This window comes from Pyrus communis, chromosome 5 (genome assembly GCF_041283825.1).
Source record: "Pyrus communis isolate YQ-2024b chromosome 5, ASM4128382v1, whole genome shotgun sequence".
NCBI lineage: Eukaryota > Viridiplantae > Streptophyta > Magnoliopsida > Rosales > Rosaceae > Pyrus > Pyrus communis.
In genome coordinates, this window is record NC_142569.1 from 626293 (window position 1) to 637419 (window position 11127).

Genomic DNA, 11127 nt, shown 5'->3' on the forward strand with positions numbered 1-11127 from the left:
CTTAAGAGTCGATTTCTGACAGTGCTTAATTGCCAAATGAAAAATGTTGCGTTGGTGAAGATGCTGCTCAAGTATCTCCTCCAAAATGGGCACAATTCCTCTGATTGTTGCCTGAGGATGCTGCTTAATTAATATATATATTATGCCGCCCTGCAGGCCTATCCCAGGCCACGCGTCACCTTTGTTTTCTTTTCTCTCACCTCTTTTTAAGTCGGAGTAATGTTATTCTTACTATAATTTTATATCAGATTTCTTTACCATCTTAGGTGACAAATGAGTTGGACAAGCTACATCATTTAATTTCAATCTTTTTATTAATTAAAATACTTAAATAATCTTAGGTGGAATAATTAGACTTCTCGTATACCACAATCATTATTTAATTAACAATCTTTTTATTAATTATCGATTAACATTTTGATTAAATGCTAATTAATTTAGATGATGTGACTGTCCAACTCATCTGCCATCTCAGATGGTAAAGAAATATGGTATAAAATTATAGTAAGAATATTATTATTGAAGTTCAAATCTTCTCATCTTATTGTTTATTGCTAGATTAATTTAAATTTAAGATTTGTGCCTTAAATCAATTAAATCATCAAATTAATCTAACGATACCCAATGAGGGGTGAATATCAACCCCACTTTATGGGGTGAGCAAAATGCACTCACTATTGCAAATATTTTTCTCCTTTTCAACAGAGAAAAATATTGTGAAGTCGCCATGCCAGGTGGACCGTCAGACCAACTTCACAAAAGCATTGACCTCCGCCAGTACCTATGAGGCAGCCCTAAGGCCATGTATAATCGCTTACTTATCATGGACGAGGATGCGAGTGTTGGTGTAGAAGAGAAGCATATTAGTTTAACCAACTTGATTACGCTAAAATATAATTTATTTTTTTATTTTATTACAAGTGATATTATTATTTTAATTTACACGAAGAGAAAGAAGATAGGATCTAAACCTAAATTGAAGAAAAATATTCAATCTACCAAAGCAATCAACCAATTACTTTTTTTTTTTGTTTGAATAAAATCCACCACTTACTTAAGGATGACATATGAACACAAATGATGATTACAAATCAATAAAAGCATACAAGAGACATAATCTTTAACATACAATTTGTGACAAGCCTTTATTCTTCACTTATTGCCCATACTTGTGAATGAAGACACAATAACATTGTGAAAATAGGGGAGAAAATAAGAAAAATCCGAAATATTCAAACAATAATAACAATAAATACTTATGTTGCAAGATTGTGAATCTGCATCACATTTTGTTGTAACGCAAAGTATATGTGATTCAATCCGCCTTACTCTTGCCCCATATTGATCTCTTCTTGGGAAAGCCAAGCAAGTCGAGTAAGGGTTTGAAAAACCAAGCATTAATTTCATGAAACACGACTTTGAAGGAATGATACATAGGAAATTGAAGCAAGCCGAATAGAGGGACTGGGAAAAAGGCAATTGGGTAAAGTAGAGACTTGGTCCATTTCTTCTCGACGCGAATCAACAACAAAATGGTGGCAGCAAAGGCGAGCATGGTTGTTGCCATGGAAATGAAGAGCAAGACGAAACCTGCCATGATCTTGTTAGGAATGCTGCTAACAAAAAGTGGGTACTCGAGAGGGGAGGAGAGGACCGAGAGAAAGAATGCCACAGAAGACAATGAGCTGGCGATGGCCACAACGTCCATGCAGGTGAAGAGCAAAAAGAGAGGATCGTTCTGGAAAAGAGGAAGGCCATTTTGGCCATTAGTCCCCCCGGGAATGGTGTAGGCAGCTGCAAAGACTACAGTGGCAACTAGCACCGCCACGGTTGAGCATGACTGAGCCGTGTCTTTTACCCATTTTTGTGCTTCCTTCAAAAGTTCGTCATGCCAAGAGTTGAACAAGTCGTCCGCTGTCTGATTGTAATGGTTGTGGTGAATGGTGTAATGAGGCGGTATTATCCCTTTTACACGCTGACACAAACAGACGTACATATTAATCATGTCCACATATATAGATTTTCTAACAGAAATATTTGTCTTACAACATAAGCCTTTTACCAGCTGAACATACTTAATTAGTAAACATAAGTATTTTCCTGACAACGTAAGTATTTTATAAGATCGATTGACTTAATCGGTAATATAAATATTTGTGAAATAACATAAGTTTAGCAATAGAATGTTACCTCAAACCAGTGCAGCTCTTCTTGCAATTGCATGGCAGGGCCTATTAATTGCTGAGTCAATGATATAGAGTAGTAACTCCTATCTGCAGCCTGGTGCAATAAGGTGTTTCCTTGGTGGTCTATCTTCTCATTCAACATCGACATCAAAGTTGGTTTGCTTGCGATAAGCTTAAGGATCTCTTTCTGGCGGTTCTTAATGGCCAGATGCAAAATGTTGTGTTCCTTATGGTTAATGTGCTCGACTGCTTGAGGATGCTTCTTAAGTATCGCCTGCACAATGGGTACATTTCCTTTGACAGTTGCTATAAACAATGGGGTAGATTTGTTAACTTCAACCATCGCCGTCTCTTTCAATGCCGATTTGGTTTCTTCTGTAATTGCCTTTCCTGTTTTGCCTCCACCATCACCACCTTTCTCAGGATCTTTCCATGACCCCAGAGAAATGGTGCTGCTGTTTTCTTCACTACTAACCAGCCAAGTGTCGTCCGGTTTGACGAGCGATTTGATGAGTTTCTTCAGTGCATTTTTATTTTTCTTGTCTTTCCATATTCTGTAGATTGTGCCAGCAAGGCCTCCTCTTCCTATCCATCACATGATCAAGCATATGTATACATTAACTAACGTGTCATAGGAAGATGTTATCAGCATTCTAAAGAAGTTATCATGCACTCTTCGTCTTCTCATGTAAAATAATGAGGAATGAGTAAATAATGTTTCTTTTTTAGAGTTCCAGTAACAAGAGTTCGCCTTGACGAAAATGACCTGAGGCAAAGGCGGAAAGTAAACAAACCTTCAAGGGAGTCCAGTAATGAATAGTAAGGCTTCATGACAACTGCCAAACAGTTTATGCATGCAACTTCGTTAAGAACACTGAAAAAATCCAATTGAAGAAACGCTCTATCTAGGTAGCCGTTTAATTATTTGATCAATTAATTAGATTACAAATTTGATTACCTGCAAGTTTCTTCCGAAAGATGGATTGACGGGGATGGTTGCTCTTCATGCCGCTCTCCACGTCATCCTTCTCCACATCTTCTCCATCCATCTCCACATCTTCTCCATTAGGAAGGCCTGGATATACAACAACAATTAAGTACGAGATTAATGCTTCAAAAGGACACGTGCACGCACAAACATACACGTGTACTTAGTGAACAAATTAAGTTGAGGTTTCACCATAAAACCAATTGGCAATATGGGGAGTAACCCAACCTCTTATAAGCCCTTGCAAGTTTCCTTCTTCCATCAATGTGGGACTCATTCTCAACACATAACAATAGAGTAAGGATACGTACAATGATAAATGAGCATCTTCCAATGGCTTTGTTGAAAATGTGGCTCAAAGGCCTTTGGCATATGGGCTAACAATTGAAGGGCTGTCAATCCCTCCTCGTCTGGCATTTCTCCCAGTAAGAAGAAGTTCTTGTGCAACCAATGAGCAGTCTCTGCATTGTGGAAGACAAAAGAGCAAAAGTTATAATCTGCATCTCTGCATATATATATATATATATAGTAAGTGTTGTGAATCAATGTATGCATTTTTGAGGGAGAGAGAGACCAAAATGTTGGCCAATGACAGCCATACGAAGAGGGGTCTGTTGGTCACGTCTCAGGAAGTGCTGCCAATAATCTTCCGCCTTATTTTCCATGTAAAACTTGAGCAAGCCACTGTGACCGCGAGCAGCCGCTCTGTAGAGTGGAGTTTCTCCTAAACCATTCCGAGTCCACAGCAGCTTCCGCGCGGGGTTACGTTTCTTTTCATCATAAGTACTAAGGTAGTTCAGATTGGGAATACTTCGATCTGCGATAGGCTCGTTGAACCTCCTCACCAAGAACCTAGCCGCTTCCACACTGCCGGACACACTCACCTGGTGAAGAGCGTTGTTTCCGCCTTTATTTTGAACCCTCAAGGACCATCTATTGTACTCGTGGGTGGACCATCTCTTGTACTTGTGGGTTGAAATGCTGTCACTGTCATTGACGCATATATCAACTAAAAATTCGAGGACTTCTTTGCATTGTAATTTGCTGCAAGAAGAAGCGGCAAGGTGAAGTACATTTTCCCCCTGCAGCGTCATTTGGCGGTGCAACATTCTCGGATTCTGCTTATAGTATTCCTTCACCTTGTCCCATTTATCCTCTAAGACAAATCGATAGGGGGTTTTCAACTCTTCAATATCTCCAAATTGGCCTGAATTATCCTCTTCCTCGTCTTGATCTGGCTGACCAGTGTGCGTTATCTGGGATGCCATCTGAGCACTAGCTAGCTTGGCGAGTTTAATGTGGCGGTTTTCGGTTTAATTTATAGTCTAGCTGCCGCTACTGCTTCTACTGATATGCTTTGCTTGATAAATTAACAAAGTATGTTTAAAACAATAAAAGCTTAAAAAGATCGAATATTTACTGTTACCATTTTCTGGCTGGATGTGCTTTATCCGTACAAGCATCTTCCTTTGCTTAGTTTATCAGTTTCCTATTGTAGATTCTTGTCTACAAGTGTGCAACACATGTCTATATATATACAGGCATCTACCTTTGCTTTTTTTATTAGTTTCCGATTGTAGATTTTGTTCACCAAGTGTGCAACACATGCCCATGTATGTACCTTATTAGGCATTTTAAGGGAAGGAATCTCTATTTTTTTTGTTGGATATGCTTGATGCGTACAAGATCTACCTTTGCTTAGTTTATTAGTTTCCTATTGTAGATTTTGTTTACCAAGCGTGCAACACATGTCTATGTATGTATATTATCAGGCATTTTAAGGGAATGGATCTTTTTTTTTGGCTGGATGTGCTTTATGCGTACAAGCATCTACCTTTGTTTAGTTTATTAATTTCCTATTGTAGATTCGGTTCACCAAGCATGCAACACGTGTGTGTGTATAGGGTAATGTCAGGAAAACTAAATTTGTAGACAAAATTTTTTAAACTGAAGGACATGAAAGTTGATGATTGATTTATTACTCAAACATTGATAAACTTATTTATTCCCATTAGTAGCACATTATTCATCTTTTATATATAAAGCCGGTAGCCCCTTTTGGGGTTATAGACTTCACCAAAATAATGGGACATAAATGCCCCCCCAAACAAAAAAGTTCAAAAACAACCAAAAATAATATAGGGGTAATTTCGTCATGGTGTTTTTTTTTGTCATAGATTTTTTTTTTTTTTTTAGTAGTATCTCATTATTACGTGGAATATCCATAGGTTTCTTTTAGCATGGTCTAATATTATTCATTTAGTTCAAACCTTCTCACAATGCAACAAGATTGTTTCATACTTTGTGTAATAAAAATTGATCCCTTAATTCAAAAATGAGACACTTGCCAAACATGTGGTTTGGACTTTGGACATACATAAAAGATCTTTAGGGGGCGCGTAGCACCTGTAATAAAATGTGTAAGTCACACATAGCGAACCTTAATTCAAAAAATGTCTTTTGCATGTGTGTGAGCCAAGGTTCTAAAAGACGTTAGGCACTAGTCGGGCGGCGGACTGGGGTTTAGCGCCTAGGCAGGGTTTAGGATGGCGCCTAGGCAGATTTAATTAAATTTATTATATTTCGTGTAAATAAGTATCTGTTTATACTTAAAATATATATGATTCCATCATAGACCACAAAATAAAAGATATATATATATATATATATATATATATATATATATATATATATAGGTAATGTAAGAATTTTAAGTACATAATTTGAAAAAAAAAGAAGAAGATAATAATATACAATATATTTGTTTAATAGTGAAGTAGGTAACTTTATTTAATAATTGATTCTAAGGAAAGACAGAACTGCAGCCCAATTTCCATTCTAGGAGGGAGCTTGTAGTTAATAAGTTTAGGAAATCGCAAGGCTTTGGAAATAGATAATAATATATAATATATTTATTTAACAATGATGAAAATCCATCTGACAGAGGGGAGTCATTAGTATCGTTTCCGGGAGTGGTTTTTGAAGCCTTGGAAATCGGCAAGGCCTTGGAAATAGATACGAATATATAATATTGTTTAATAATGTTGGAAATCCATTTGACAAGGGGGAGTCGTTATTTTCTTCCTGGGAGTGGTTGAACCCTTGGAAATCGACAAGGCCTTTATTTTGGGGTTTCTCGTTTCCTCTCCCTTCCTTTCTTCTTCGATTGCTTCGCCTAATTTCCCATCTTCTCCGCCTAATTTCCATCTTCTTGCTTTGTATAATTTTCCAACAAACTAATCATGAGTCTTGTCAAATTCCTCAAGCACAACGAAGAAATTTTCTCCGGCGAAGAAGTTCTCGTTTTTTTTTTATGCAATTGCACTGTTATTCTTATTCCTTCTACAAATCTCTCTCACGCTTACTCTTCCCTCACACTCTTTCTGTTGCTCTTTTCAAATTTTATGTCGTCACCGTCGCGGTGTAGTGAAACGATGAAAGTATAATATTTTAACAGAACCATCGCGGATGTTGTGTAGCCTGGTGCCTAGGCCGCCTAGCACTACCTAATACCCTTGCCAATTTACTGAATGTTTTTGAAATAATCGCGGCGGCGGCCCGACACCCAGCGCCTAGGCACCGCCTGGGCGGCCTCCCATACCGTGTTTAGAACATTGTGAGCACGTGTATGAAGGGTAGTATGTATATATATTAGGCCCTTTAAAAGAAGTGATTCTCACTTTTTTCAAATAAAGGGATTAGTTGTGGACTCATTCCACATAGAACTTCAACAATCTAAATTGTCTATTTTGCAAGTCTCGATTTATAGATCATATATGCAAAAATTCAATTCAATTCGAAACCATTTACCCAGTTAATTATCACGATGAAATTTTAATATCTCTTAGAACATATTGTTCATCAATTTCTTTAAACTCAATTAGATGCTGGAATATTTTCGATTTGGCTAATATTTTGTAAGAATGATTTATAAGGTGCAACTTGAAAAATGGATGATTCAAATCGTCAAAGTTCGATGTGATGTGAGCCTCATAACCAATCCAATATTAAAAAAAAATAGGAGTCCCTTCTCTAAAGAATATGTGTGTGTGTGTGTGTATTAATTTTTTTAATTCAAGAAAAGTTTTAATCTAATTGAAACGATAGAATAGGAAATTCGAATTTAAGTGCAGACTAGTCAACTTTGCTAAGTCTAGGTCTATTCTTTCTACTGCATTAATTTTCAATAATGGAAATTGTTATTAGCACTCCAAAATTCTCATTCTATATTCTTTATAAGTGTATTTTTCTTTATAATTATAGAAAGTTTGAATGCACAATGAGATTTTTGGAGTGTCAATAACAATTTCATTCAACCATTACACAATATTATTTCTCTAAGTCTTGTAGTTCTACAGTTATTATCCCAAGAAATATTCAGTTTTTGTAGAAAATTACATTTCATATCCTTTGAAAGGGTGTCGGCTGGAGATTGTCTGCAACAGATTAAGCAGTGCCTTTGCTATATGGTTTGAAATAATAAAGCTTAAAATGGTCGAACATTAAGGTTACCATTTTCTAGTTGCATCTGCTTTATCCGTACAAACATCTACCCCCGGTTTTTTTGTGTTTGGTCATCTACCTTTGCTTTTTTTTTTTTTTTTTTTTTTAGGTCTGATACCTTTGCTGTATCTATCTATTCTATACATACATATACATATACATACATATATATATATATATATATATATATATATATCTATATCTATAATATATCTTTAATATTAGAAAGTAAATAGTGATTTGATGTTGCCAAGCTTCAATAAAAATATTTGGACAAAAATACCCCAAGACAAAAAACTTCAAAGGTATCCCAAAATAATACAGGGGCGTTTTCATCATTTTAACAGTTTTTTTTTAAATTAATTAATTTTTGTGCTTTTTTTTTAGAGAATGAAAAAGGTGAATAGTATTTTGGTGTCACCAAACTTCAACAAAAATATTTAGACAAAAATGCCCCCCAAGACAAAAAACTTCAAGGGCATCCCAAAATAATACATCAAATAAGGCAGAGGTATTTTCATCATTTTAACAGTATTTTTTTTAATAATTAAAATTTTTTTTTTTTGTGTTTTTTTTAATTAATGTCTCACAACAGGTTAGCAATAATGTAATTTAATTTCTCTATTTTTAAACATGTTCAAAACATCTTAAGATGTGTGTTATGCCGATTATAAAAAAAGGTCTTTCATGAATAATAATGTGATTAAATTAGTTGTCAAATGACTTTTTTTTTTTTTTAACAAATGATATTATCTACACTAAGGGAGAGGGGATGGGTTTAGCCTCATAATGGGCTAGCAATAATGTGATCCAATCAGTTGTTTATTAAATGTCATTTTCTCTATTTTTAAACATGTTCAAAACATATTAAGAGACGTGTAATGCCGATTATAAAAAAAGGTATTTCGCACGCGGGTAATAATGTGATTAAATTAGTTGTCAAATAATTTTTTTAAACAAACGATATTATCTACACTAAGGGGGAGGGGTGAGTTAGCCTCACAATGGGCTAGCAATAATGTGATTCAATCAATTGTTTATTAAATATTATTTTCTCTATTCTTAATGTAAATTCTATAGAGATTGATTTTATTATGTGAATTCAGCTGCCTTAATTGGTTTATGAGAGCTTTCTTTTAGGATAATTTAAGATTATTCATTTACTTCAAATATTTGACTTTCATTTTGTCTTTCATTTTGTTAATTGGTTTATAAGTCACGCGTAACATGTGCCTGCATGAAGGCTAATAATATATAAAACCAATGGAAAAGTAAATAGTGATTTGGTGTCACCAAGTTTCAACAAAAAAATTTGGACAAAAATGCACCCAAGACAAAAAAAAACTTCAAAGGCATCCCAAAATAATGCATCAAATAAGGCAGAGACATTTTCGTCATTTTAATAGTTTTTTTTTAAATTAATTTTTTTGTACTTTTTTTTTAGAGAATGAAAAAGATGAATAGTATTTTGGTGTCATTAAGCTTCAACAAAAATATTTAGACAAAAATTTCACCCAAGAAGAAATGGCTCCAATTCAAACCATCAAAACCGAAAGCCTCTTCCAAGCAGCAACAGAGAATATGCAAGGCATTGTGTTGCAGCAGCTGCCGGCTTAGCGTGTCTTCGTCTAGCTCGGAGGAAATAGCCAGCTCTAGTTCCGACAGGTACCCTTCAATATCAAGCCTATCGCATGCCATGGTTCAAGAAAGACTCGACCAGATGATCAGGAAAGGGCAGGAGGGCTCGAGGCACGTTGATCATCGGAGAAGAAAGCAGAGAGCTGGTGATCATCATGATCAACTCAAAGCAGGAGGGACTAAATTTGTTGTAATGGTTGGAATGGAGAAGTGTTCTTATGATCCGAGGGAGGATTTCAGGGAGTCCATGGCGGCGATGATAATGGCAAACCGGATAGAAGAGCCTAAAGATCTTCGTAGCCTCTTGAATTATTATGTTTCGATGAATTCGGATGAGTATCGTGAGCTTATACTCGAGGTGTTTCATGAAGTTTGCTTGGATTTTTTATTGTGTAAATTCCATTAACTGATGAGATCTTGTCAACTTTAGACTTTTTTGTTTTCGTCTTTTGTACTAACTCAAATTATTGTATCATATTCTAAATCTAAATCCAACCCAAACTATGGAAAGTGGATTTGAACATGAGTCCAGAGAGGGAAACACACTGCTTTTTCTAATTTGCCCATAATTTAAAATGAAAACACAATAAAATTGTGTTATTATATTGAGGAGAAAAGAAGAAGAACCCAACTGAAATATTCAATTGATAACTGCAAATCTCACAATTTCTTATGCTGCAAGATTGTGAATCTGCAGCACACATTATGCCGTGATGAAAAGTTTATATGATCCAATACGCCTTACTCCCATATTGATCTCCTCTTGAAAAAGCCAAGAAAGCAGAGTAAGGGTTTGAAAACCCAGGCATCAATTTTCTGAAACATGACTTTGAAAGATTAATACATAGGAAATTATATCAAATCGAATAGAGGGATTGGGAAAAAGGCAATAGGGTAAAGTAGAGACTTGGCCCATTTCTGGCGAGCATGGTGGTTGCCATGCACAAGAAGAGCAAGATGAATACGACCTTGGGAGGAAGGCTGCTAATGAAAAGCGGGTACTCGAGTAGAGAAAGAGAACAGAGAGAAAGAAAGCCATAGAAGACAATGAGCAGGCGATGGCCACAACGTCCATGCAGGTGAATAGCAAAGAGAGAGGATCATCCTGGAAAACAGGACGGCCACGTTGTTCATTAGCCCCATTAATGGCGTAGGCGGCCGCAAAGACCACAGTGGCCACTAGCACAGCCACGGTTGAGCATGACTCAACCGTTTCTTTTATCCATTCTTGCGCAAACAACAAAAGCTCGTTATGCTCATGGTAGAACAGCTCCTCTGCTGTCTGATCCTCTTTGTTGTGGTGCATGCCGTGGTGAGGTGGTAGTATACTGCCACACGCTGACACAAACACCGTGCACGTTTATCAGTCGATCTACATATTCTGTAACATAAGTGTTTGTTTGACAACATAGTTTTTGTTATCATGTCAATGGACTTAATTAGTAACATAAGTGTTCGTTTGACAACATAGGGCTTTATCAAGTTCACAACTTAGCAGTAGCACAAGGGATTTGTCTGGCAACATAAATTTAGCAATAGAACGTTACCATAAACCAGCGCAGCTCTGCTTGTAACTGCATGGCAGGACCAATTAAATTTTGAGACAATGCTATAGAGTAGAAACTTCTATCTGCAGCCTGGTGCAATATGGTGTTTCCATCGCAGTCCATCCTCTCGTTCAGCCTTGACAAATACAGTTGGTTTGCTTTTAATAAGCTTAAGAGTCGATTTCTGACAGTGCTTAATTGCCAAATGAAAAATGTTGCGTTCGTCATAGTTAACGTGCTCGACTGCCTGAAGATGCTGCTCAAG

The 11127-nt window shown here is 36.3% G+C and overlaps 2 protein-coding genes and 1 pseudogene across 3 annotated transcripts; 1 reads left to right on the forward strand and 2 right to left on the reverse strand.

Moving 5' to 3' along the window:
- Positions 1-1119: 1119 nt before the first annotated feature.
- LOC137725207 (uncharacterized) lies at positions 1120-4533 on the reverse strand. Of its 2 annotated transcripts, none has more exons than XM_088693550.1 (6): positions 3749-4533; positions 3486-3635; positions 3145-3261; positions 2981-3022; positions 2191-2771; positions 1120-1975 (listed from the first exon to the last, which is right to left on the reverse strand). In XM_088693550.1, the coding sequence occupies exons 1-6, from the start codon at positions 4440-4442 to the stop codon at positions 1316-1318; spliced, it is 2244 nt and encodes a 747-aa protein (XP_088549676.1). In that variant the 5' UTR covers positions 4443-4533; the 3' UTR covers positions 1120-1315. The 2 variants fall into 2 exon arrangements, with proteins under 2 accessions (XP_088549676.1, XP_088549677.1); XM_088693551.1 differs by having other exon boundaries at positions 2191-2765; positions 3749-4502.
- Positions 4534-8558: 4025 nt separating this feature from the next.
- On the forward strand, positions 8559-9721 carry LOC148696510 (putative transcription repressor OFP9 pseudogene; annotated as a pseudogene).
- Positions 9722-10037: 316 nt separating this feature from the next.
- On the reverse strand, positions 10038-10985 carry LOC148696511 (uncharacterized). Its single transcript, XM_088695146.1, has 3 exons — positions 10870-10985; positions 10284-10643; positions 10038-10131 (listed from the first exon to the last, which is right to left on the reverse strand). The coding sequence occupies exons 1-3, from the start codon at positions 10983-10985 to the stop codon at positions 10038-10040; spliced, it is 570 nt and encodes a 189-aa protein (XP_088551272.1).
- Positions 10986-11127: the final 142 nt, after the last annotated feature.

Excerpts from the sequence above, each read along its gene's own strand:
- LOC137725207 (XM_088693550.1), bottom strand. The coding sequence starts at position 4,442 with ATGGCATCCCAGATAACGCACACTGGTCAGCCAGATCAAGACGAGGAA. Across the intron at positions 3,636-3,748 it reads TGTCATTGGCCAACATTTTG|AGACTGCTCATTGGTTGCAC; the intron begins GTCTCTCTCTCC and ends TCCACAATGCAG. Across the intron at positions 1,976-2,190 it reads AAGAGCTGCACTGGTTTGAG|CGTGTAAAAGGGATAATACC; the intron begins GTAACATTCTAT and ends TGTTTGTGTCAG.
- LOC148696511 (XM_088695146.1), bottom strand. The coding sequence starts at position 10,985 with ATGGACTGCGATGGAAACACCATATTGCACCAGGCTGCAGATAGAAGT. Across the intron at positions 10,644-10,869 it reads TTACAAGCAGAGCTGCGCTG|TATACTACCACCTCACCACG; the intron begins GTTTATGGTAAC and ends AGCGTGTGGCAG. Across the intron at positions 10,132-10,283 it reads TTAGCAGCCTTCCTCCCAAG|AAAATTGATGCCTGGGTTTT; the intron begins GTCGTATTCATC and ends GTCATGTTTCAG.